Source organism: Megalobrama amblycephala, linkage group LG24 (genome assembly GCF_018812025.1).
Source record: "Megalobrama amblycephala isolate DHTTF-2021 linkage group LG24, ASM1881202v1, whole genome shotgun sequence".
In the NCBI taxonomy this organism is placed as follows: domain Eukaryota; kingdom Metazoa; phylum Chordata; class Actinopteri; order Cypriniformes; family Xenocyprididae; genus Megalobrama; species Megalobrama amblycephala.
In genome coordinates, this window is record NC_063067.1 from 21,971,256 (window position 1) to 21,998,943 (window position 27,688).

The 27,688-nt window shown below is 41.7% G+C and overlaps 1 protein-coding gene across 1 annotated transcript in view; it reads right to left on the reverse strand.

Annotated features, from left to right (window-relative positions):
- Nucleotides 1-19,990, reverse strand: part of LOC125259969 (NACHT, LRR and PYD domains-containing protein 12-like) — a 67,361-nt gene extending 47,371 nt beyond the window's left edge. The window contains exons 1-7 of the mRNA XM_048178012.1: nt 19,931-19,990; nt 19,437-19,538; nt 9,874-9,975; nt 4,731-4,788; nt 2,620-2,827; nt 571-2,320; nt 31-204 (exon numbers count right to left, since the gene is read on the reverse strand). Of these exons, the coding sequence (XP_048033969.1) occupies nt 31-204; nt 571-2,320; nt 2,620-2,827; nt 4,731-4,788; nt 9,874-9,975; nt 19,437-19,538; nt 19,931-19,983 (2,447 nt within the window). The 5' untranslated portion in view covers nt 19,984-19,990. The remainder of the gene's footprint in view (nt 1-30; nt 205-570; nt 2,321-2,619; nt 2,828-4,730; nt 4,789-9,873; nt 9,976-19,436; nt 19,539-19,930) is intronic.
- Between the last annotated feature and the right edge of the window lie 7,698 nt (nt 19,991-27,688).

Below are 27,688 nucleotides of genomic sequence, written 5' to 3' on the forward strand. Positions count from 1 at the left end.
GCCAGTAAAACTTATTGTGACTGCTCTTACTTTAATGTCTCAAGTTTACATTGAGGATTCTTCAGTCCAGCAGAGAGGTGCTTCTGTCCTGAATCTTCTAGGTTGTTGTTACTCAGGTTCAGCTCTTTCAGACTTGCAGAGTTCGAGCTGAGAGCTGAGGCCAGTGCCAAACAACTTTTTTCTGTGAGACCACAGTCACTCAGACTAGGAAAGAAATAACCATATATTCAAATTAACTATGTAAGCAGCGCAAAACTGTGTAGATTTTTTCAAATAAACTATATACTTAAAGCAAATTATCCACCACCACATTCCACAGAAGTATACAAGTTTTCTGATCATATGATGTGGAGATGTGGTGTGTGATGTGGAGATAAATACTATCTTTGTGTTATGCAATACACACTTTTATCTGTTTAGTGTGTTATTGTGTTAATCACATGTATAAATTGTTTATATACCTGTAGTGCCTATTCTTTATATTTCCACATTTAGATTATTGTAATGTATTCTGTATTGTACTGTGTTTGTCTATTGTACTTAATTACACAAAAAAAGTAATATACTGACTCTGCTTTTCTAGATGTTTTCATTACTGGCAGCAACCTCAAAAAACATTCCTCTGATTGATCATATTCGCTTAGATTAAACTCATCCAGCTCCTCGTCTGAGTTTAGCAACACAAACACCAGAGCTGACCACTGAGAAGGAGAGAGTTGGGCTCCAGACAGTCGGCTTGCACCTGTTCTGCTCAGGTATGTCTGGACTTCCTGTACTAGTGAATGATCATTCAGTTCATTCAGACAGTGGAACAGATTTATGGATTTCTCTGGAGAGGAATTCTCCCTGATCTTCATCTTGATGTACTCAACTATTTCCTCTTGGCTGGAGGAGATGGTTTCTATCTGTGCCATCAGGCCTCGTAGAAGAGTCTGACTGGACACCGACGAGAGACCCAGAAGGAATCTGAGGAAAAGATCCAGGTGTCCACTCTCACTCTTTATGGCCCGGTTCACTTCATTCTTAAGAAACTCTGTTATTTTTGAGTTGTGTTCCTTGTTTCCAATAAAGGAAATGAACTTGAATAGGGCTGCAAGAAACTCCTGAATGCTCAAATGCACAAAGCTGTACACCTTCCCCAGGTACAATTCAAATTCCTCTCTGAAGATCTGAGTGCAGATTCCTGAGTACACTGATGCTTCTTTGACATCAATGCCACACTCTTTCAAATCCTCCTCATAGAAGATCAGGTTCCCTTTTTCTAGTTGCTCAAAAGCAAGCTTTCCTAGTGACAGAATATTATTCTGTGTCAGCTGAAGATCTACTTCACATTTCTCATCATACTTTTCAGTCTTCAGTTTCGTCTGAAAGATCAGGAAGTGAGTGAACATTTGAGTGAGAGTCTTGGGAATCTCTGTACTCTCTGCTTCACCCAACATTCTCTTCAGAACAGTTGCCGAAATCCAGCAGAATACTGGGATGTGACACATGATGTACATACTTCTTGATGATTTCACGTGTGAGATGATTCTGTTTGCCAGACTATGATCATGTATTTTCTTCTTGAAATACTCTGCCTTCTGAGGGTCATTGAACCCTCGGACCTCTGTGACCTGGTCGACACACTCAGGAGGGATCTGACTGGTTGCTGCTGGTCGAGAGGTGATCCAGATGAGAGCAGTAGGAAGCAGGTTCCCCTTGATGAGATTGGTCAGAAGCACATCCACTGAGGCTGATTCTGTTGCATCAAACAAGTTCTGATTGTTTGTGAAATCTAATGGAAGTCGACATTCATCCATTCCATCAAATATGAACAAAATTTTGGAATCCTCATAGTCTCTTGGTCTCAATTCTTTGGTGTCTTTGAAAAAAAGATTAAGAAGCTCCATGAGACTGATGTTTTTCTCCTTCATCAAATTGAGCTCTCTGAAAGGAAGTGGAAATATGAAGTGAACATCCTGATTATTGTTTCCTTCTGACCAGTCCAGAATGAACTTCTGTACAGAGACTGTTTTTCCAATTCCAGCAACTCCTTTAGTCAGCACAGTTCTGATGGGTTTGTTTTGTCCAGGCAAGGCTTTAAAGATGTCATTGCATTTTATTGGTGTTTCCTGTATCTCTGGTCTCCTGGATGTTTTTTCAATCTGTCTCACCTCATGTTCATTATTGACTTCTCCAATCCCTCCTTCTGTGATGTAGAGCTCTGTGTAGATCTCATTAAGAAGTGTTGAGCTCATTTGATTGGAGATTCCTTCATTAATTCTCTGAAATTTTTCTTTAAGTCTGGATTTAAGTTTTTGTTGACATACAGGGGCACATTCTGAAAGAGCAAATGGCAAAATGTATATTCTTTTTAAATACAAATACAAAACTCAAGATAAAGTCATTGATAAATATAGAAAATCCTCAGTGCAAATCCTCAATCTCAATTATATCTATTTTCATGAAACTAATTAATTTTCAAATGCTTGTGTTATATTACTGGTATAACACAAAAATATGTACATCATTGTCATGCCTTTATCCAAATGTTGATTTTGTTTTTTTAAGTGACCATTAAATACAGTATGCATTTTCAAAATTGAATGTGATGAAATAGACATGAGATTAAGCTCTCACTGGTTTGCAGAGTGTTTGCGAGGTCTGTCTGATTCATCTCCCTCAACAAGTGCAGTGTGATTTTCAGAATCCCCTCTTTGACTCTGTCCTGACCTTCACCATCATCCTCCTGCTCGCTCTCAGAGGATGCTGGGTAATCTGGGCTCAGTAATCTCTTGAACCTCTTTAGCTCTTTCTTCATCAAAGAGATGATTTTGGGCTTAAGCACCTGAAATCAGTGTGTAATCACAGTGCATTTAAAAAAAAAGAAAAAAGAAAAAAAGAATCTCCATTCAGTAACAGATTGGCTCAACAAAATCATCAGTGTACACAAGTCACTGACTAAGTATTAAAAAAACTTTTTTTTTTTTCACTTGTAATTTGATGACATCAAATAGTGCTATATTTATTTAGAAACAGAAGTAAATTATTATTTGTGTATTTTACTTTATATTTTAGTAGTCTACCAAAAGAGTACATTGCTAGCAGCGGACCTGTCAACACAGGATACTCCGAAAGCATGCCTTAAGTTGACGGAGGGACATTTGTAATTTTGACAAGCACTATAGGGCACTATAGCTGCATCTGAAATTTCCTACTGTCTATTAGGCACTGCAGTGGTTCCCAAACTTTTTAGCGTGGAGTACCCCCTGAAGGGATTACCATCCTTCTGCTTACCCTCTTTCTTCCACTTAGACTGCAGTCACACCTTTACCATTAAGGGACAATATTTGGTCCCTAAATTGATTTTCCAGTGCATATTTTTACCTTTATGAATAACTTTATAAAATAAATAATGTTTTAAATAAAAATGTTCAATAGAGAAATGTGCAATGATGGTAAAACTAAGTAAAACTTTTAAATACTAAACTAAAACCGCCAATAGGTGGCAGCAAGTCACTGTTTTTATGAGTGAGTCAGCGAGTTATTCATTCAGTAACGAAGCAAGTGGCTGTGAATGAATCATTGAATCTCACGATTCGTTCAAAACCACAGAATTGTTCGTGAAACACAGACGTATGTTGTAGTTCTGCTGTGATTTCTTTAGAACTATTTCATTGTAAAATAGAGTAAATACTGACAGTACTGTGTTTAAAATGTAAGTTTTGTTTTTTTGACCTGTTGTATAATAATGTCATGTTTGCAGTCATGTGGATATTTGGGAACAATTGCAATCTTGCTCGTTATCATCATTAAATACAAGAACTTTGTATCGGAGAAAGTCTGAGTCTTTAATCGAAATTAATCCATTATCTGTGTCTATTTGTTCTTCATGCGAGTAAGTGCTAAATCCCCACTTTTACAAAGGTGCATTGTCAAGAGCGACAGTAATTTAGCACAATTTAAGGCAGCAGACTGCAGGCAATCCAAAAATTTGTGGATGCAGTCATTTTTGACTGCAAATGATGAGGTAATTTGATTGAATGTACTGGATTTACGGTATTTTGGCAGTAATTAAAACCGAGCATGTTTTTCTAGTATTTTAAGGTAGAATTAAATGAACTACTCAGCATTTTGTTCGCTACCCCCTTTGGTCACCTCACATACCCCCAGGGGTATGCGTACCCCAGTTTGGAAACCACCGAGGTACTGCATTTGGTTTGAACAAAAAAGTATATTCCATGTAGTATGAATGAAAATCGGATGTACTACATCCATCATGTTGTCACTGTCACATGATCTACCAACATCAGTTGTGTCACTTCACTGCCATTCACAACTCCTATCCTGTGCCCTCATGCAGCAGTGTTCATCAGATATGTATTTTAGAATCTCGACAGAACCAATAGGTCATCTGGATACTTTTTTGCCTACTTTTTTATGAATACCAAGAATTCGGATATACTACTTGTTTCACATACTGTTATCATACTGTGGTGGAAATCAGCTCCCACAGTGGCCTAAATAGCAGGATGGAGTAATCATTATTAGCTTAATTTAAGAACAATTGGAATGGATGGGAGGTCTACATAAAGTAGAAATAAATGTTTGTATGTGCATGCATTGTGTGTTTTTATGAAATCACCACAAACACATATACAAATAATAATAATAATAATAAATTGAAATAAAATAAAATTTAAATGTCCCACCCAGAAAACACACACACACACACACACACACACTCTTACCTTAAAAATTGAGTCCAACTGCTTCTTTTCAAGGCACTTTGATCCATCCTGTTTAATACTGATTAGAACATTGGAAATTATTTTTCAGAACATTTTAATATTTATTCAAGCATTTAAAGGATTAGTTCACTTTTAAATAAACTTTTGCTGATAATTTACTCACCCCCATGTCATCCAAGATGTCCATGTCTTTCTTTCTTCAGTTGAATAGAAATTAAGGTTTTTGATTAAAACATTCCAGGATTTTTCTCCATATAATGGACTTCAATGGGCACCAAATGGTTCAAGGTCCAAATGACAGTTTCAGTGCAGCTTCAAAGGACTTTAAACGATACCAGATGATGAATATGGGTCTTATCTAGCGAAACGATCGGTCATTTAAAAAAAAAAAAGTTTACATTTTATAAGCACAAATGCTCACCTTGCTCTGTTCTGCGATGCGTGTTCATGACGTCACGTAATACGCAATTATGCAATTACCTTGTAAACACTGAGTCGGTACTTCCACCTACGTCAAGCGTGACCTTTTCAACGTTGCGTATTACGTGACGTCACGAACGCGCATCACAGAACAGAGCAAGGCAAGCATTTGTGCTTATAAAACAAACTTTTTTAGTTATTTTTTTATGACCGATCGTTTCGCTAGATAAGACCCTTATTCATCGTCTGGTATCGTCTGGTATCATTTAAAGCCCTTTGAAGCTGCACTGAAACTGTCATTTTGTTCTTGAACTGTTTGGTGCCCATTGAAGTCCATTATATGGAGAAAAATCCTGGAATGTTTTCATCAAAAACCTTAATTTCTTTTCGACTGAAGAAAGTGAGTAAATTATCAGCAAAAGTTTATTTAAAAGTGGACTAATCCTTTAATACACAACACTACATCTGTGGGTGCATATGTATTGGCACACCAACAATACACATTTTCAATCTCTTCCTGATCAAACACACCTGATTCAACTGATCAGCTAATTAGTAGAGACTCCAAGGCTGCGTTCCACTCCAGTTTTAGACATGCACTCGTAAACTTCCCTAAGCACTTCCCCTCAGGGGGAATCCCTGTCATTTTTAAGTGTGTTCCACTTCATGAAGTGGTCAAGGGAAGTTTATATGGACAGACCCTCATCCCCTTGATTTTGACCAAGGGAGCGAGTCTACTCTTATGTACACTTCAAGCAGCTCTATATCCCACAATATACCACAGCAGATTGCGCTTAACTGAAGTGTCGTTACAGACAGAAGGGTCGGAGACAACAGGAATACAAGTAGGTGGTGTTTTATTGACAGACAGCAGTAAAATACAATGAAGCAGGTGAGTGAATAGCAGATATAGTCTTTGATCAGTGATAATAGGAAGACTGATACTGTCCTTTGCTTTGCAGGATTGTGGATCGTGGATGATTGCTGGTTGAGGTGCTGGATGAAGGAATGATGACAATTGGTAAACTCACACACAGACGAAGCGTGACCCGTGTGACTGTCACCCGCGTGAGGATCAGCTCCGCCTCCGGGCGCCGCCGTAAATTCTACTGTCAATCAGCGGATCCGCGGACACGCACGCGCCTTTACTGTAATGGTTGTATCAATTTGCGGGTCCCAAATTTTTGCGGGTCCATGATCTGCGATACTTCCGCGGAGTCAATTTGCTGTGTGGGGGGCTGAGCCTGGTTAGTACCTGGATGGGAGACCTCGTGGGAAAACCAGGTTGCTGCTGGAAGAGGTGTTAGTGATGCCAGCAGGGGGTGCTCACCCTGTGGTCTGTGTGGGTCCTAACACCCCAGTATAGTGATGGGGACACTATACGGTCAAAAAGCACCGTCCGTCGGATGAGACGTTAAACCGAGGTCCTGATTGGCTTCATCACCCTGTCTCTTCTCCACCAATAAACTGGTGTGTGGTGGGTGTTCTGGCGCAATATGGCTGCCATCGCATCATCCAGGTGGATGTTGCACATTGGTGGTGGTTGAGGAGATTCCCCCTTAATATGTAAAGCGCTTTGAGTGTCCAGAAAAGTGCTATATAAAATGTAAGGAATTATTATTATTAATTATTATTATTGAGGTGAATGGTGTACTTAAGGATCTGAGGTGATTGGGTGCTGATTGGAAACAGGTGTGTGTGATTAACTGATGGTGGAGTGAGTGCAGGTGAAGGCCAGGGAGGATGATGGGAGATGGAGTCCAGAAATGACAGGAACTGTGACAAATGTATAATTAGAATTAATCGCATAGTCTATATTAATTATGTTGAGATTCAAATGCATAATACTTGAAGCTACCTTATGTTCACAGTCAAAGTTTATATTATAGCTGTTTTGTTTCATTTGTGTAATTTTATTTTTCTCCAACAGCTCATATACCCGTAAGATTTTATATATTTTTTCTAACAACTTATAAGCATATAGAATGGTGCATAAAACAAATTCTTAAGTACAAAAGGGGTTTAAATAATAAATCAGCTCCATATTAAGCTTTATAATGGCAGTATGCGTTACCAAATGAATATGAGCTGAAGAAAGTGTTTCCATCCACATCCAACCATCTTAAACATATTCCCCATGGCTCCGGAGGGATAAAGGCCTTCTGAAGTGAAGTGTTGCATTTGTGTAAAAAAAAAAAACAAAAAAAAATCCGTATTTAACAAGTTATGAAGTAAAATATCTAGCTTCTGCCAGACCGCCTTCCGTATTCTTTAAAAAGCTTACATTGTACGTCCTACGCCTTCCCTATTCAACTTATGGAACTGACGCGATGCCAGTTCCATTTTTTTCATAATTTGTCTGGCAGAAGCTAGATATTTTACTTCATAACTTGTTAAATATGGATATTTTTCTTACACAAATGCATTGCTTCACTTCAGAATTCCTATATTAACCCCCCGGGGCCATGTGGAGTATGTTTATGATGGATGGATGGATGTGGATGGAGACACTTTCTTCAGCTCATACTCGTTTGGTAACGAATACTGCCATTATAAAGCTCGGATGCATCAGGATATTTATTCATATTTCTCAGATTGTGTTCATCAGAAAGAAGAAAGTCATATACACAGAGGATGGCTTGAGGGTGAGTAAAGCTTGGGGTAATTTTCATTTGAAAGTGAATCCCTTAAGGATACGTTTACATAACACAGATGTACTAAAAACGGGAAACTTTTTCATTTGCATTTTTTTGACAAGTTTCATGTACAACATTGTCAAAACGATCCCAGTTCACACAGGCCTGCAGAAACGAATAAAAACGCTTTACAGTATTATGCTGCCAGGCCAGTAGTTGGTAATGTCACTTTGTGAAGAAACACTACACGCCTATAGCCTGAACATGTAATACACATGCGCATAATGTCACCATTTTTTCAAATTCACATTTTTGTAGTTTACACGGATATGATAGTGGTATCATTTTTAAACCCATTTTCAAAAGTTCGCGTTTTCAACCTCCCAAAAACGCTATTGTCATGTAAATGAACGACCAAAATACATAAGTTTTCTGTTTTTAATTGAAAATGGTTTAGATTCAATTTCATTACTGCATGGCACAAGCTGAGTGGTTTCTGCTGATCCTGCAGCCAGTGAGATTGCTTATTCATTTTTTAAATTTTAAAATTCAGTTCAGTGTTCACTGTTGGCTAGTCCTGATAAATCAGATTTAATCTGAAATTCAAACTCAAGATAAGTGAACAGTCTATTACTATTCCAAATCACTAAACAATGTTGCTTGTCTACATTTATTCATTCATGAATGAAACAAAAATACATGTCCAAATCATGTTTAATGTTTTACAAGTTGCGGATGATGCAAGGATTGAAATAATTAAGTTTATAAGCAAACTAGAGAGAGAACATACATTTTGCAATCATTAACAACAGCAGCAATAGCAGCAGCAGTTGTATAAGCATTTCCGAATTTAGGCTCTCTTTGAGACTCCTTGGAAGCTACCCTGAGCATAGAACGTAGTAAGGCCTCCTCTCTCTTTAGAGAGTCAGCTTTAGACAGTCAACATTGGATGTAGCTAGGCCTCTGTTTTGCCAAGGCCCCCATCTTTGGAGCTCAGCCAGGGGTTAAGTTGCTAGGCTTTCTGTGAGCTTCCTTGGCTACTGTGCTTGAACCAGCAATGCTGCTAGGCCTCCTCTCACTATAGAGAGTTGTTCTATTAGAGGCCTCCGCTCCCCTGAGCTCCGCCTGATATCGTGTCAAGCTGCTGGCCCTATTATGTAGCCTCCTTGACTCCTTGACAGGCGTAGGACGTAGTGCTCTGTCCCACGTGCTCAGCCAAGTGGTTATGATCTCTGTGAGACTCCTTGGCTACTGTGAGCTTTGCTAGGCCTCCTCTCTATTTAGAGACGTCATGCTGATGCCTCCGTTCGTAGAGCTTGAGACAGTGAGGTAGTATGTCAGGTTTTTTAGGCTCTCTGTGAGCCTCCTTGGCTACTGACATTAGTGTGGAGTGTTGCTAGGACTCCTGTACTTATGAGAGTCATTTTACTGAGGCTTCCACTCTGCAGAGCTTTGCCGGCCAGTTAGATCAAATTGCTAGCTGTTTGTGAGCTTTTTTGGCTGCTGCCTTTTGGTTAGAGTACACTTCAGGACTCTGTCTGTATAGAAGTTCAGAGTGTTTAGGCTCTCTGTGAGCCTCCTTGGATGCTGGCCTGAATAGAGAATGTAGTCAGTTAGTTAGAGATTCTGTTGACGCCTCCATTCTTGAGAAGCTTCGATCTATGACGATATTCCCTTAAAGGTATTCGTAGGATTACCAAGGATTTGAGCTTTGCCATTCTGCAGCCAGAGCCCGAACTACAAAGATCCTTTATCTTTGTAGTTCGGGCTCTGGCTGCAGGGAATTATTCGCAATGCTGGAGTGTACTTTAGGGATGAGGACTCCATTGAGTCTTCGACTTAGGTCAGCTAATAAGGCATTCATCCCTTCAACATGGGTATTTTGTTCCCCATAGCACAGTGATTTAAAAATGAACATCTAAATCTATCTAAGGAAAATAAATAAATGTTTTACAAATCTTGTTTAAAGCACATGTGCCAGGTTCTTATAATAATATACTCTTAGTATTTGTGTTTGTTTCATATAATGTAGACTACTTTTATTAAAATTATGATAAACAAACACTAAACCATGAAACTGTCCTCACCTCATATCAGCAGAAGGTTCCCTGAAGTTAACTGGTTTATCCATTGATTCAACACTCTTCATGGACACACAGCTGGGTTCAGGAGATTGTCCCTGAATTAGACTAAAACAATAGAAATTATGCAAAATTAAAAATGAACCAATCCACATGGTGAGGGATAATGCAAGTTAGGTTTTAACCAAAACAGTTTTTCCCTGTGTGCATTTGAGTAAAGTTGGAAAACTTGTTTGTTCTTAGTCTCCACACCCCCTCCCCCATTCTCATTCTCGAAAACATGTACAGCAAGCGATAAGTGATAAAGCCAGGTGTAACCAAAATAAAATAATCCACAAACAATCAATGTTTCAAATAAACAATAGTCAAAAATCAAAAGTGTGATTTTGTAGCAAAATCAAAACCACAGTGTTAATTATGCATAATAATAATAATCATACAATAAACTAAAAATGTAATTTAACATTCTTAACTTGAAAGAGTAGACACTCTGGTTTCAAGATTTGGGTTGATAACCCGAAGTTGGAGGTTCAGTGCCAGAAAGGACTGATCCATAGCAGGGCTTCACAATAAAAATAATATGGCTGCCCCCAAATAGTCGACTAAACTCTAATCAACTAGAAGAGGCTTAGTCGACCAAGATTTTATTAGTCAGTTAGTGGCATAAAAAAATGGAAGTGGAGAAATAACACAATCCATGAGGGACAGATCATTAATGGTGGGTCCTTGTGGTAATTACAGTATGTCGGGCAGGAAATCCAAATGTTCACCTGTCATTCATCGACCTCAAGTATGGCTTAACATTTGAAACATGCAAGTAGCAACTTTACATGGCTGCTTGCTCTAACCTAGATAAATTTGCTCTATTATATATCCAAGTGTTTGTGTGGAGTGTGGAAGGCAGCTAAAGTGCATGACATGGAGGCGCCGGCCCAACACTTGCATTTTTTCAACTTAATATACTCTGGCATTTTTTGACATACAGATAAGAGTAATACATCATTCCGAACTGTAAAGGTTCTGTTTTTATTAGTGTAAACTCATAATAACAACAAAATGTTGTGCTTGTAAAATAAAGAAAACAAACAGGATGAACAAGCATGAAACATCTGTTATGTTGCAGTAGTTTAGTTAGCTATTTAACATGAAGCACACACGGCTGAACGGATAACTACTTTACTAGTTCTGTGCCACTCACACCACAACGCATGCTTGCACAGCAGACAAAAACATAACCCCCTCGTAACCCCAAAAACCTACAAAGAACTAAATAAATAAACTGTGCTTTATGCGGGACGAGCCCTTGCTCGAATCGGCCAACGCTCAATTACTGTCGACTGCGGCACCTCCTGGCCCTCCTGATTCTCATCAAGCAGTGGCTGAAGAGGTTGAGGCCCCACAGCTGGTGAAGATTGTTGTGGGACCACCCTGACAGGGGAACCTTGAAGCACTCTGCCTGTCCATGGTTGTACTGGCCCCGGTGATGGTGGTGCAAAAGCTGTGCTGTGTGTTGGTCCTCCACTAGGCTCCCTTGCCTGTGAGCACGTTTGAGTTAAAAGGGGTTGGCACTTTCCGCAGTCTGCTAGCATGCCAGCGAGAACCATCACTCAACAAGAATGTGGCAGGCCCTAAATGACGATCCACCTGGAGGAGTTTAGACCAAAATGATGCCATTTTGTTGCTACGGTGGGGTCTCTGGACCCAAACCCAGTCTAGAACTGTTATCTTACTAGGTTTGGCCTTATGTCTTCTGTCAACGTTGGCCTTCATTCGCCTCTGGTTTGAAGTCACGGCAGCTTTGGCTGCTGCCCAGGTGCCGCTGCAGCTGAAAATTCTTGTGGTCTGAGTCTGTCCAACGGCAATTCCATCTCTCGGCCAAGCATGAGCAGAGCAGGAGAGGCCTGAGTGGTGGTGTGCTGGCTAGCTCTGTAATGCATCAGTGTTAAGTTCAGTGCTGTTTGGAATGTTTACCCCTGGGCCTGGTGTGCACGAATGCCGTTCTTAAGGCTTTGGTTGAATCTTTCAACCCCACCATTTGCCTGGGGATGGTAGAGTGCAACACAGTAATGCTTAATTCCTTTACTGCACAGGAAGGTGGAGAAGTCTGCAGAGGTAAACTGCGGCCCATTGTCAGTAGTGATGGCACGGGGCATGCCCCAGCGAACAAACAGACTCTCCAGTATCTGAGTGATGGTCTGTGTTGTCACTGTCCCGGCTGGTATTACCTCAGGCCATTTAGAATGGAGATCATACACGACCACCAGAAAGCGCTGATGGTGGGGAATGCCATAGCCATGAATTTCCCCACAAATGTCTAGTTGAAGGTGCTCCCATAAAAGAGATGGCCATGGAACAGGCTGCAAAGGGGGTGAGACCGGTTGTCCAGTCTTTCCACTGAGTAGACATGGTTCACAGTCTCTGACCAGTCCTTCAATGTTGTGATCAATGCCTGGCCACCAGACCAGGTCCCAGCATCTTTGCTTGAGCTTTACAATACCCAAGTGCCCCTCATGCGCTATTGATAATACGCGTGCACGCAGGCTGCTCGGCACCACTGTACAAAGGCCTCTAGAGACACAAACATTGCCCCAACATGACAGTTCATTTTGTACCTTAGCAAAAGGTTTCAGTTCCTCAGGCACCCGTGCTGGCCATCCCGAGCATATGTATGTGCTCAGTGTTGTCAGTGTGAGGTCACACTTGGGACTCCCTTTGCAGCTGCTCCAGGGAGATTCTCACAGAGGTGTATGGAGCATCTGAATGAGGTCTGGCTCCATGTCATCATTGCCTGGCGAGGCTGCTGGTGTGGGTGCATCAATTGATCGAGATAAGAGATCAGCTACCACATTGTCCCTCCCCGGCATGAACTTGAGTTTGGTAGTCATACTGCCTTAGACGCTCACCACATCTGTGCAGACGCAGGGGTTTATGACCTGAGCCAGAGGCTGACAAGAGCGTGGTCAGAGCCTGATGGTCCATGCGGAGGGTGAAATGCCAACCATAGAGGAAGAGATGCCATCTTTCAGTTGCCCAGACACAAGCAATGGTCTCGCATTCACCTACAGAGTAGCGCTGTTCCGTGGGGGGGTCAAAGCTCTGGAGGCAAATGCTACAGGTCTTTCCACTCAGTCCTGCATCTGCGACAGCACTGCTCCCAGTGCCTGTGTGGAGGCATCACAGGTGACGATAGGCTGACTGTCGGGATCTAAAGTGAGCTAGGACAGGAGGTGTGGTAAGCTGGGGACTTCAGTGTTCGAACGGCCTCGGAGCACGCACTAGTCCAGTTCCATGGCTCTTCTTTCTTTAGTAACTGGTGAAGGGGTGCCGTGGTTTGGGAGTACTGAGGCAGGAAATGTAGGTAATAGGCCGTCATGCCCAGAAATTATGCCACCGGGGATGTGGAGGTGGGCTCTGGGATTTTGTGTATCGCCTCAATATTTGACTGAAGAGGGGCGATGCCCCTAGATGTGAGGCGGTACCCCACGAAGTCTATGGCTGAGGCTGCAAAAGTGCATTTCTCTCCATTCAACGTAAGGTTATGTGCCATGAGAGCACTGGCCACCCTGCTGAGATGGTTGTTATGGGTCTGGACATCTGGCGCATGGACTACTATGTCATCAAGGAATACTGCAGGAATTCCAGCCAAAATGGTGGTCATTACCTTTTGAAAGCAACTGGGGGCGGAGCTTAGGCCAAACGGCATATGAGTATATCGAAATACCCCAGCGTGTGTGACGAATGCTGTAAGGTCTCTGCTAGAAGGGTGAAGCGGCACCTGCAGATAACCTTGGCGCAGGTCCAGTTTTGAGAAGACCTGTGGGTAAGGGGTACTTGTCTGGGATAACCACCTTATTTACAGAGCGCAAGTCAACACAGACTCGTATTCCTCCCATTTTTTGACCAGGTTATAAATCCAGGGGGATGCATTGACTGGCTCAATAACTCCCATGTCCAGTATCATTTGAAGCTCTGCAGTAACTTCCTCCCACAGGGCTAGGGGAATTCTGCGCAGGGGCTGTATGACCGGCGGCACACCAGCGTCAACCAAAGGCCTATGGGTGAATGTTTTAAGGCAGCCCAGTCCATCGAACAGCGATGGCCATCTCTGTTGCTAGGTGGAGGTGACATGATGGATATCAGAGCCCTTTTCATCTCGAAGTGTGAATCCCAAGCTTGTAAATAGATCAAGTCACAGAAGGTTGGCTCCCCGCTCAGTAATGTAGAAAGGAAATGATGGCAGATGTTTAGAACCGTAACGTACCGAGACCCGGAGAACGCCGAGCATCACAATCTTGGAGCTGTCGTAACCACAGAGGGAGGTGCAGGGCTGCTGTAATGGCAGATGTGAGGAAAAACTTGTGATATGTACTGGCATTAAGCAACAATGCCGCTGCTCCCGTATCCATCAGGAGTGGAAGGCTCACCTCCTCCAGCAACACAGTACATGTTCTAAAAGCTGCCTGGCCAACTGATACATGCCTGATCTCAATGTAGTCATTACGGACAGGTGAGGGTCTCCTCCGTGCTGCTTGTGTAGCGGGAGCCGACCGGCAAACTTTAGCAAAGTGATTTTTTTTTAAACACTTCCTGCATGTCTGTCCACATGCAGGACAATTTTTGGCGAAGTGGAGCAACAGTTGCCACAAAAGCTCAAATTGCGTTGGTTTCTCTGTAACTGTGCAAACTGCACTGGAAAACCTGCATTGTTATCTTGTCTTTTCTGTGGGTAAATGGCAGTGTCCTGAATGGCAGGAAGATCGGAGCTGTTGCGTAGGAACGTCCACAGGGTGGCGTGCGTCAGCGAGCAGTGTGGAGCATTCGAGAGCAGCCTCCACTTGCAGTGCAATTACAACTGCTTGGTTTAGTGTCAATTTGTCAGGTTCTAACAACAGTTTTTCCTGAGTCTTGTCACATAGTATTCCTTCAATAAACTGATCACGAACAATCTGATCTTGAAGTGTCCCATAATTGCATGAGCGCGTCATGTCACGCAGATTAGTCACGTAATCTTGCACGGACTCAGCCGGTCACTGAAGGTGCTTGCGTAGTTTATATTGGCGGAGTATGACTTGCTGTTGGCCCGTGAAGTGGTGTGTGAGAATAGCGACCGCTTCCTCATATGTCTCAGCTTCCCCGAGGGCATGATATATTCTCTGCCCCTCAGCCCCGAGGCAGTGACGAAGCAGAGCGATTTTCCTTTGATCTGGTATATCATTATAGTCCATGGCCTCGAGATACACTGTGAAGGAATAGGCAGTTCACCAGGCACGGGAAGAAAAGGGGCTGGCGGTGGTAAGCTAAACTCAGACATCCTCGTCACCAATGTTATGTTGCAGTAGTTCAGTTAGCTATTTAACATGAAGCACACACAGCTGAATGGATAACCACTTTACTAGTTCTGTGCCACTCACACCACAACGCATGTACGCACAGCAGACAAAAACATAACCCCCTCGTAACCCCAAAAACCTAGCGGTAGAACACAACAACGTCTACCTTTAACCCTAAAACTGGCAACGTATCCTGTGGGATACAAACATTTGAGAGGCTGTGGAGCGAGTCAGGGAAAGTTTAGGTCTCATTTTTTGGTTTCATGTTGAAAGGGTGTTTGTTGTGAATATTTAGATATATTGACTTTGTTCATACATTTTTTGTTTACTTTACAGACAGTATTTAAAAACAGCATGACCCCCTGTAGTGGGAAATCTACTCACCTTCTGATAAAAGTTTACATATTTCACATATTTACAATATTTGGAGGGGACTTACATGTTTAAAAAGTTGTTGTTGAGCGTTAGCTTATTACGTTTATGTTGAAATTTTATTAATTTAATTTATACATTTTTCATAATCTGCCTGTAAATGTTTGTATCCCACAGGATACGTTGCCAGTTTAGGGGTATAAATCAGCTGAAAACAGAATGCTTGTTTGGCAATGCGTATTACAACATTTTAGCCAGATTTTAAAAACATTTATTCTCTCATAACTTAAAGCAAACATTCTTTGTAAAATTCTGTTGAACAATAAGAATAAGGCCTATTTGTGAAGATATATTAGCCTACTTTATCACAATTCATATGCAAATTTCTAGGGTCTATAATTGATCAATATCGCCAAAACTTTGCTGAAAAACCTGTCGTACACAATCTACTTCATGCCTTCTGTCCTCTGATTGGTAGTTCATAATTTTTTCAAGTAACCTCTTTTTTACTCATAAATCTTTAATATTTTTTTATAAAGTAAATGTAAGATAAACATTTTCTGGAATGAAGCAACATGGCTTTACTTGATTTTTCATGCCTCTTTTTTATGTTAAAAATAAAAATATATATTTTTACATTGTTTTCACGTTAATGTAAATATCAAATATGACACAACAGGCTTTTGGGCAACATTTGTTTGTCCATCTCTCAATTATCATTGATTTGCATATATCTATCTATCCCGGTGTGAGAGGATGAATATACAGTTTGTACAGTATAAAAATCATTATGTCTACCCCTATGGAGAGTCCCCACAAAGATAGCGATCCAGGTGTGTGTGTGTGTGTGTGTGTGTGTATGTATCATACAAAAAAAAAAAAAAATACAAACTTAAATATATGTGCATATTTTTTGTTGTTGCGTTGTTGTTGAGCATCACATTTATACATCATGCTTTTATAGCTAATAGGCCTATATGCAATTTTTTGCAAATCAATGATAATTGGGAGATGGACAAATAAATGTTCCCCAAAAGCCTGTTGTGTCATATTTGGCATTTACATTAACATGTAACAATGTAAAAAGTAGTTTATTAGTATTTTAAATAGTAATTTTTAACATTAAAAAATGGTTTATGAATATGAATAATCAAATTGCTTCAGTACAGTAAATTTTTGTCTTACATTTACTTTATATGAACTATCAATCAGGCATGAAGGAGATTGTGTATGACAGGGTTTTCAGCAAAGTTTTGTTCATATTGATAATTTATTTGCTCAAGAATTTTGCGCATTAAATATGATACAGTAGATAAATATATTAATAAATAGGCATTATACTTATTGTTCAACAGAATTTTAAGAAGAATGTTTGCTTTAAGTTATTAGAAAATAAATGTTTTAAAATTTGCATTGCCAAATAAGCATTATTTTTTCAGTTAATTTATACTGCCAAAGGGGTGACGTATCCTGGAGATACGAATATTAAAATAAACAAATAAAAGTCTTTTTTTAAAAAGAAATCATGAAAATGTGTTATTTATGACCTAATTAGATGGAAAATAGCAATAAATTATTTTTTTCTGATTTCTCTTTGCCCTTTTAGGGGCTAGTATGAAATTTATCTTTCTTGCCAGGAGCGTAGCAACCGGGGGGGGGGACACGTCCCCCGCACTTTTAGAAACTGATGATTCTGACCCCTGCTATTTTTTATTTTTTTGGATCCAGCGTGAATATTTCCGGCACCGGCAGTGTTCTCTGATTTGTTACTTAGATTTGAGTGAACTAACATTCAGCCAATCACAGAGCGAATCATCTCTTGGGCGCGTCTGCTATGAGCTTCAAATCTCTTGTTGGTGTTGTGAGTTTTCGTTCGTTCATTCACTTTGCTATTAGGCCGTCTGGGATAAAATGCACCCCAGAAAAAAAGCAAAGGACGATTACATCCTTTTTTCAAACACACACTGTAAGTATGTTACAGTATGTCACGATGACACGAATCACGCGATAAAGTTTTCATGTTATGATTTAAACTACTGTAACGTCAAAAGACAACAGAACCCGTATGGACCTCGTCACGTCGCGCCGGATTCAGTGTGTTAAATGCTCTCCTACTTGTCGCTTTGTATAAAAGCGTCTGCTAAATGAGACGTAACAAATTATTGGTTTCTGCTGTCTTTTGTTGCCTACGTGCTGCTCGCGGAGTAGAATTATCCTTTCACAATAAATCAAATTTGTTTTGCACCGAATATCTTAAAATACTTTATCAAATTTAAAATATATATTTTTTTATACTTTATGTAAATATTATACTTTATGTCCTAACTGGTCTGTAGGAAAGGCAGGCTGTGACGTCACTGACAGAGAGAGGGGACAGTTGCTCAACCTCTCCAGAATGTGTACAGGTGAGATTTGTATAAAAAAAGCAGATTGACTATTTTAAGGCAGTGTTTTCTTAATTGGAACTGTTTGCCAATATTTTAAGGAATTACACATCAATTTAATTCCTTAAAACAAAAGATCAACCATCAATCACCTTTTATTTATATAGTGCTTTTAATAATACAGATTGTGTCAAAGCACTGAACAGTATCAAATAGGAGAATAGAGTAATTTATAATGACAAGATTAAACACTGAATTTCCAGTTTAAGGCATTTTATTATTGAATGCAGAGAATATTTTAAATATCATAAAATATCTTTATCTAAATAAAGTATAGATGGTCTCACATTGGTCTCAAAGTCCTGCAGTATTTTTAAATTTTGAGGATGATTTCACAAAAATAGGTTCCTGTAAGCTATCACGGCATGTTCCCAAAATTGCCACTGGGGTGCTGTAAAATGCCAATTGGTATTCTATTTAGAATTTATTATTATGAACATCAGCTTTGGGTCACATCACCATACAGCTGTCCCCCCCACTTTTAAAATGGCTGCTACGCCCCTGTTTCTTGCATTAACCTAAATGAGTTGTATTTGGAAATATTGTTTATCACTTATTCATAAATATTGTTTATCACTTATTTTTCATCCGAGTATGTTACAAAGAATGTTTATTATAAGTTATTAGAGAATAAAATGTTTTGAAATAGTTTAAAATGTTGTAAAAGGCATTGCCAAACAAGAATTCTGTTTTCAGCTGATTTATACCCCTAAACTGGCAACGTATCCTGTGGGATACAAACATTAAAATCTAAATTAAAAGTCATATTTTGAAAAAAATGATTAAGTTGTATTATTTGTGTCCCAATAAGATGGAAAATAGCAATAAATTAATTTTCTGATGTCTCTTTATGGTCTTGCCATTTTTAGGGTTAAACTAACCAATCTGAATCGAAAAAAAATGCTCAATGATTATGTAATCCATATGAAATGTACATTTTCTCTATAGGCATGTTACTGCAGAGATGACGAGTCAGTATTGTCAACTTCATCTTTGCAGCCGACACTGACTCAGAAAACACTAGTTTATTAATAAACAATTAAAATGTTATTTTATAATAATAAACCTATATAAATTTGCTATTTTTACGATACATTCATAATTATTACTTTTGACAGTGTTTTGCAGGAAGCTTTATATTTAAGTATATTTAAGTAATTAAATTAATATAAATATGCGATTAGTCGACTAATGGCTTAAATGAACAACTACTAGTCGACTAGAAAAATCTTTAGTCGGGGGCAGCCCTAAAAAAAAAGTTTCAATGGTTCAATGGTAAAGAAAAAAAAAAAGTTTTAATAATTTTGTAGCACAAGTGCCAGGTTCTTAAAATATATTATTTTTATTTGTTTCACATAATGTAGAAAACTTTTATTAAAATTATGATAAAAAACACTACTCTAAACCATTAAACTGTCCTCACCTCACATCAGTAGAAGGTTCCCTGAAGTTAACTGGTTTATCCATTGATTCAACGCTCTTCATGGACACACAGCTGGGTTCAGAATATTCTCCCTGAATTGGACTAAAACATGGCAGAAGTTAGACACAATCAGGCTCTCCTTATGCAAAATTAAAAATGAAGATACCCACAAATTGTACAAACATTTTAGTTTAAGTTTATAACATCATATTTTATGATACGTCTATGATTATAATTACAGCTGTCACAATTACTGAATTGCAAAAAAAAGAAAAAAAAGAAAAGTTGATTACAGCATTCTGACTGAATTAATTCCCAATGCAGAAAAACATGTTTATTGCAGCAATTAAGCAATGCAACCAACCACACACATCTTATAAGTAGCAACAGTAATAGCAAATCAGGTGAATCATAGTAAACAAGTTTTAAGAAATCTGATCCACAAATGCTTGATTTTTAAAAAGGAAAAAAAAAAAATCTTTGAATTCTCTCACCTCTTGACAGCAGGTGTGTTTTGTACCCCAAAAAGACTTCTTTTGGCAGCCATACTGTAGCACTGTCTAAAAAGTAGCATTAATCACCATATAATGTTCTGCTATTGTTGTTGTAGTATTACAACCACAGTGGCACTTTTTTAAGTACTTGGATGATGCATAAATAGTTGAAGATTAACCTCAAAAGTTTAACAATTAGCTATATTCTGTTATTATACACATACAAAATGTAACATATTCTATACTTACTGTGTGTTTCTCACATTATTTCTTGAAAGCTGCTTATCGTCTCACATTTCTTGAAAGTCGTTTGTTCTAGTTTCGTCAACTACAGAATGATCTGGAGCTGGAATCTCAACTTTCCAGTTCTACAACTACTTGCAGTAACTATTATCTATCCAGGGGCTGGACATACTGTAGAAAATGGTAGAAAAGGGGTGGCATTATGGAGGACTAGGGGTGAAACAATTAAAAATAAAATAAAGAAATTACAAAATATAATACACTGTAATAATACACAGTACCCATATTTTAACTTATAATGTCTCTGTACTCTCAGCACAGATGGATGCACATACTGTAAACAATATGGGCATGTTTATGGTTTTGATAAGCATAAAAATGAAAAAGAATGTTCCTACATTAGAAATTGGTTTTAAAAATAATTTGGGAACCATATACTAATGTAAGCAGAATATTCTGTCTTTACTGGGATTTTACTTGGGTTTTTCCTCTGTCGTTTTGGTACATTTCTCGAATCATCCTAAAAGTTTAGGTTTTTAAGCTTTTAGTATGAATATGTTAGCCTTAAAGTTATGAATAAGCTGGTGTGTTCCAAAACAATGACAAAATTCGCATCTAGGAGATATAAGCATTCAAAACATACAGGCTCTCACTTCTGTTAAAATGGATCATGGATTTTCATGTCATCACATTGCACTTCATCTTCTCATCAAATCTTCTGTCCAATCAAATGCTCTCTAGAATCTGAAGTCCCACCTTCTCCTACACTCTTACAGACGCAGAAGCTGTAGCTGAAATCAGTCATTTGTTCACACATTTACTAGTTTCTACATAGTGAATGGCACATAGTGCACTATATAGAGAATAGGGAACGATTCAGACAGTGTAAATATGCTTCCCATTGATGAGAATGAAGACTGTTTTCGCGTTAGTGTCACATGAACCGCCGCAGTGCGAGCACAGTCTGCTCTGGCCCAGAGACACGAGAGCACAGAGTGGATCATATCCGCAGACCAGTTGGCTCAGACCGCAGGTGTCGGACCCATTTAAATTCTGCCAGAATGCTGTATTTTAAAGTGATAAAAGGTTTCTCAACCACATTCCTGGAGGCCCACCAACCCTGCACATTTTGCATGTCTCCTTAATTAAACACACCTGATTAGGGTTATCAGCTCATTAGTAATCAAAGATCTAAAATGGGTGTGCACAAAGGAGAATGCAAAATGTAGTGTTTGGGCCTCCAGGAATGTGGTTGAGAACCACTGATATAGAGGAGATTAGGAGGATAAAGGTTTTACGGAGTTTCACGGCTCCGGCCGAGCTGTGATATAAATGAAACCCTATTGGCTATTTTAAAAAAGGGGTAGGGTTGTTCGATATATTGCCCTGTCTTTCTGTTTCCGTTGAAATTACGTCAACACATTGAATAATGCTGCACATTCCAAGATACTTCAGTGGGCCTTTAACATTTGCAAACCAGTAAGTACATTTCGCTGAACAATTCATACAAACAGCACCGCAAAATGGGTTGCCTGCAAAAGCCTGTAACTTTCTTAAAATCTTTAATTCATCTTTCAATATTAAGTATTTATGTAATTGAACATATCAATTGACATGCCATCAGAATGACAAGTCCTTGTGTCATTGTTCGCAAACAAGATTGTACTGTACTGATTGATGTTTGCACATTTTGTATGCCTCCCTTATCTATCACACCTGATTCAACTCATAAGCTCATTAGTAGAGACTGCAAGACCTGAAATGGTTGTGTCAGATATAGGGAGACATACAGTACAAAATGTTCAGGGCTGGTGGTACTCCAGGACAGGTTTGAGAACCACTGCTTTAATGTATATTTACTGCACACTGTAAAATGCAAGTGAACTACTGTAATATGAAGCATTACAGTAAGTACACAGTATTACGGTACAGTGCACATTGTTGGATTGCATAACTGTCAGCAAAACATTTGAATGATTGAGGACACTGTTGTTCTCCCAACAGTCAGCTGCACCTTTCAACCCACCTCGGCCATTATAAGGTCATGATTGAGAACATGATCCACAATAGTGACCCTTATTTCAACAGAAACATGTTTAAGTCCTTGGCCTCTTCTCCGTTTTACCTCCCTACCCTTCCACCACACATCCTTACTCGTCTTCTTGTTTCTCGCTGTTGACTGTGTTTACTTTCTTGTTGACCTTCCATTGTCAGAAATTGTTACACTGTATTGTGCTCTGTCTATACACCAATGAGCCAAAACAAAACCAGCCTAATATGCTGTTGGTCATCCATGTGCTGCCAAAACAGTGCCAACCCACCGAGGCATGGACTCTATGAGAGCCCTGAAGGTGTCCTGTGGTTTCTTGCACCAAAACATTAGCAGCAGATCCTTCAACCCAGTAGACTGTGCAGTGGAGACGCCGTGGATCGGATCTGTTGGTCCAGCACATCCCACAGATGCTCAATTGGATTGAGATCAGGGGAATTTGGAGGCCAGGACAACACCTTGAACTCTGTGGCAGTGTGCATTATCTGGCCACCTCCACCAGGGAACACCATTGTCATGAAGGTACCTGTACCTTGTCTGCAACAACGTTTAGGTAGGTGGAATGTGTCAAATTTACGTCCACATGAATTGCGGACCCAGGGTTCACAGTGTCACACTCCCTCCATAGGCTTGACGTCTTCCCACAGTTCAGACCTTAATATGTGGCCTTGTTAGGAGATGATCAATGATATTTGCTTCACCTGTGACTGGTCATAATGTTTTGGCTCATCAGTGTACATGCTTGCCAACCGAAGGGTCACAAGCTATTTTAGAGAGATAGTTGATCATTGGTTGATCTAATGCTTTACATTCCACTTCAATAATGAAATTGAAGATTCACCTGTGCAATTCATCAATTCATGAAAAAAAAAAAAATCTAATAGAAATGTACAGAAAATATGCTTAACAGATTATGACTAGTTCAACTGCATTTAATGACTTATACGATGAACTAATACTTAGATGATTTGGGGGAACCAGTATAATATATTTTATAATTTGATCAGCATGACCGTTTTATCTACCATGTGAAGTGGCAGCAATTTTCATTACTTCAGTGTATGTTCCCCCAAATGCAGACTTTAGCAGGCAGTGGGAGAACTTTACAACACTCTGAGTCAGCTACAGATAGCTCATCCTGAAGCATCTCATATTGTTGCTATAGATTTTAACAAGGCTAATAAGTCTGTTTTACCTCATTTCTAACAGCATGTTACATGTGCAACACGAGGGAATAATACACTGGATCATTTATACACAAATATCAAGAATGCATAGAGAGACTGTGTTGGGATTTATTATTAAATGCATTGATGATGTGACCGTTATAAAAACTGTCAAGCTGCGTCCCACTGATAAGTCTTGGCTTACATCACAGGTTCGCTTATTGCGGCTTACAGCGGCTCTGAGGTGCCAAGTTCCTGGGGATCCATCTGACAAATGAGTTGACTTTCACAGCTGTCATTAAGAGGGCCCAACAGTCCTTCACTCTCTTCGAAGTCTGCAGAAGGTGGATCTCCCTATCCCAGCCATGATTATGTTCTATAGAGGCACCATTGAGAGCATTCTCACTTACTGCATCTCTTCTTGGTTTGGTAATAGCACAGTAGAGGAGAGACACAAACTGAACAGGATAGTGTGAACTACAGAAAAAATCATTGGTGCCTCACTGCCATGTTTGCAGGACATTTACATTGTGTGCACAGAGCAACGGGCATCATAAAGGACTCCACTCATTACTGTCATGGAATGTTCACACTCCTGCAGTCTGGTAAAAATACAGAAGTATTAGATCTACTACTCAGACTACTCGGCTGTTAAACAGCTTTTCCTCACAGCTATCAGACTGATAAATCAGATAATGTGAACTGTATTTAATGAGACTCTTTTTTTTTAAAGAACAATGAGCATATTTTTAGCAGGAAACAACATGTTACACAGCTGAATGGTTTCAGTTCCCATTCAGTCGGTCACGTTCGACATACGTCGGACAGACCGACGAATAGGAATCTCGCTAGAGAGGCCAATCTACTTCGAGTGTAACTAAACGAGCCAATGCACATTGGGATGCAATCATATGCATCAGCTGCTCACCTCGCTGCGCGGGTATATAATGAGCAGCAGGTGCGTTGCATCTTCAGCTTTTCGCTTCGGAGCCGAACTACATGGTAGTATCTATGGAGTGTGTAAAACAACGAGTCGGCTCTCTTTGGAATCTGCCCTTCGTTTGGTGCATGTGGACAGCACGGCAGCGGGACCGATCTCTCTCCTTTGTTTTCTGTTTTTTCTTTGTTTTGCGGGGTGAGCCGTCTCTCCCTTCCCGGGCCTTTAAGTACTCGTCAGATCTTACCGGCAAGGCTTATCAGGCCTGTGGGGAAGCCGCCTCTGCCCTACATGCTATGCCGTTGCTGCAGGTCCATCAGGCCAAGGCACTGAAGGACCTGCACGAGGGTGGTCATGACCCACAAGTTCTCCAAGAACTTCGTGCCACGACGGACCTCGCGCTTCGTGCGACGAAGGTCATGGCGTGGTCAGTTGGTTGTGCGATGTCCACACTAGTGGTCCAGGAACGCCATCTCTGGCTGTGTCTCACGGACATGATGGATACCGACAAAGTCAGGTTTCTTAATTCCCCCGTGTCCCAGACCGGCCTCTTCGGTGACGCGGTCGAGAACTTTGCCCAGCAGTTCTTGGTTACAGAAGCAGTCTGAGGTCATCAGCCAATCCTGCCGAGGCGGTCAGCGTGCACCTCCACCGCCCCAGAACCTCAGCCTGCTCGTTGCCGAGGGGCCCCCCCCTGCGGCCGCCTCCACTCCCGTGCCCCAGCAACAGCAGCCTCCATCTAAGCGGTGCCGTGGAGCCGGTCGCGGTCGGGGTGAGAGCAGTTTCCTTCATCTCTGGGTCCGAAGAGGGCTCGGAGAGCAGTGGGAGGGCAATAACCTCACCACTCTCATTCCTCTCTTCTGTCGCCAGAGGACAGCAGCGAGCAGCGGGCACCCAAAGCCTCGACTGCTCCCTCTGTCCACCTGTGGAACCAGGTAAGTGTTGCACAGCACACTGTGAAGCCACTTCAGGCCGCCTCGCAAAGAGAGCCCCCCGAGCCGCCTCCCTGTGTTCCACCTCGCTGCCCCACTGCGGGTACACCGGTGGTCCCTCTGATCCCGCTGGTACAGTCTCTGAGAGCCTTATTAGGGCTCCCCAGCCTGTCTCGCTGGCTCATTCGGACCATCAGGCTTGGCTATGCGATTCAGTTCACCCGGCGTCCCCCCAAGTTCAGGGGCGTCCACTTCACTGTAGTGAAAGATGTCGATGCCCCTGTCTTGTGTGTGGAGATTCGCGGTCCTGCTGGCAAAGGACGCGATAGAGCCTGGTCCCTCCAGCCGATATGAGGTCAGGGTTCTATAGTCCCTACTTCATTGTACCCAAGAAAAGCGGTGGGTTACGACCGATCTTGGACCTGCGAGTTTTGAATCGGAGCCTCCACAAGCTACCGTTCAAAATGCTCACGCAGAAGCGCATTTTCGAGTGCATCCATCCCCGAGATTTGCAGCGATGGACCTGAAGGACACGTACTTTCATGTCTCGATTCTTCCCCGACACAGGCCATTCCTGCATTTTGCGTTCGAAGGTCGAGCATATCAGTACAGAGTCCTACCCTTCGGGCTGGCCCTGTCTCCCCGCGTCTTCACGAAAAGTCGTGGAGAGAGCCCTTATTCCCATGAGAGAACAGGGTGTTCACATCCTCAACTATCTCGACGACTGGCTCATTCTAGCACAGTCCCGGGATCAGTTGTGCGAACACAGGGATCTGGTGCTCAGACACCTCAGCCAGTTGGGTCTTCAGGTCAACTGGGAAAAGAGCAAACTCTACCCTGCGCGGAGGATCTCTTTTCTCGGTATGGAGTTGGATTTGGTCGAACAGATAGCGCGCCTCACAGAGGAACGTGCTCAGTCGGTGTTGAACTGCCTGAATACATTCAACGGTAGGACAGCGGTTCCACTGGCTGCAGCGGCAGTAACCCTGCTCGGTCTGCTTCATATGAGACCACTTCAACACTGGCTTCACGGCCGGGTCCCGAGATGGGCGTGGCAACGCGGCACGTTCCGGGTGCCAATCACTCAGGAGTGCCGCCAAGCTTTCAGCCCGTGGTCGGACCCTTTGTTTCTTCGGGCAGGAGTGCCCCTAGAGCAAGTGTCCCAGCATGCTGTGGTATTCACAGATGCCTCCGCCACTGGCTGGGGTGCCACGTACAACAGGCATGCAGTGTCAGGGGTGTGGACGGGCCCCCATCTGCATTGGCACATCAACTGCCTCGAGTTGCTAGCAGTACGCCTTGCTCTGAGCCGCCTCAAAGGGCTGCTACGGGGCAAGCATGTACTGGTACGTACGGACAACACTGCGACTGTTGTGTACATCAACCGTCAAGGTGGTCTACGCTCCCGTCGCATGTCGCAACTCGCCCGCCATCTCCTCCTATGGAGTCAGAAGCATCTGAGGTCTCTTCGTGCTATTCATGTCCCTGGTGTGCTCAACCGTGTGGCCGACGAGCTATCATGAGCTGTGCTGCCAGGAGAGTGGTGACTCCACCCCCAGGTGGTCCAGCTGATCTGGAGAGAGTTTGGAGAGGCTCAGGTAGACCTGTTTGCCTCACCAGAAACCTCCCACTGCCAGTTGTTTTACTCCCTGTCCGAGGGAACACTCAGGACAGATGCACTGGCACACAGCTGGCCCCGGGGCCTTCGCAAATATGCGTTTCCCCCAGTGAGCCTACTTGCACAGACATTGTGCAAAGTCAGGGAGGACGAGGAGCAGGTCCTCTTAGTTGCGCCCTATTGGCCCAACTGGACCTGGTTCCCAGAACTCTCACTCCTCGCGACAGCCCCTCCCTGGCCCATTCCTCTGAGGAAGGACCTTCTTTCTCAGAGACGGGGCACTCTTTGGCACCTGCATCCAGACCTCTGGAAACTCCATGTCTGGTCCCTGGACAGGACGCAGAGGTTCTAGGTGACTTACCCCCCGAGGTACTTAACACCATCACTTCAGCACGTGCACTGTCTACAAGACGTGCTTACGCCTCGAAGTGGAACCTGTTCGTCGAGTGGTGCTCTCTCGCCGAGAAGACCCCCGAAGATGCTCGATCGGAGTCGTGCTTTCCTTCTTGCAGCAAGGGTTGGAGCGTAGGCTGTCCCCCCCACCCATACTGCTGCTATCTCCGCAGACCACGACCACATAGATGGCAAGTCTGTTGGTCAGCACGACCTGGTCGTCAGGTTCCTTAGGGGGGCGAGATTGCTCCCTTTGAGCCCTTGCAATCAGCAGACTTAAAGATTCTGTCTATGAAGACTTTGCTGCTGGTTGCATTGGCTTCCATCAAGAGGGTAGGGGACCTGCAGTCATTTTCGGTCGACGAATCGTGCCTAGAGTTCGGGCCGGGTGACAGCCACGTGGTACTGAGACCCCGGCC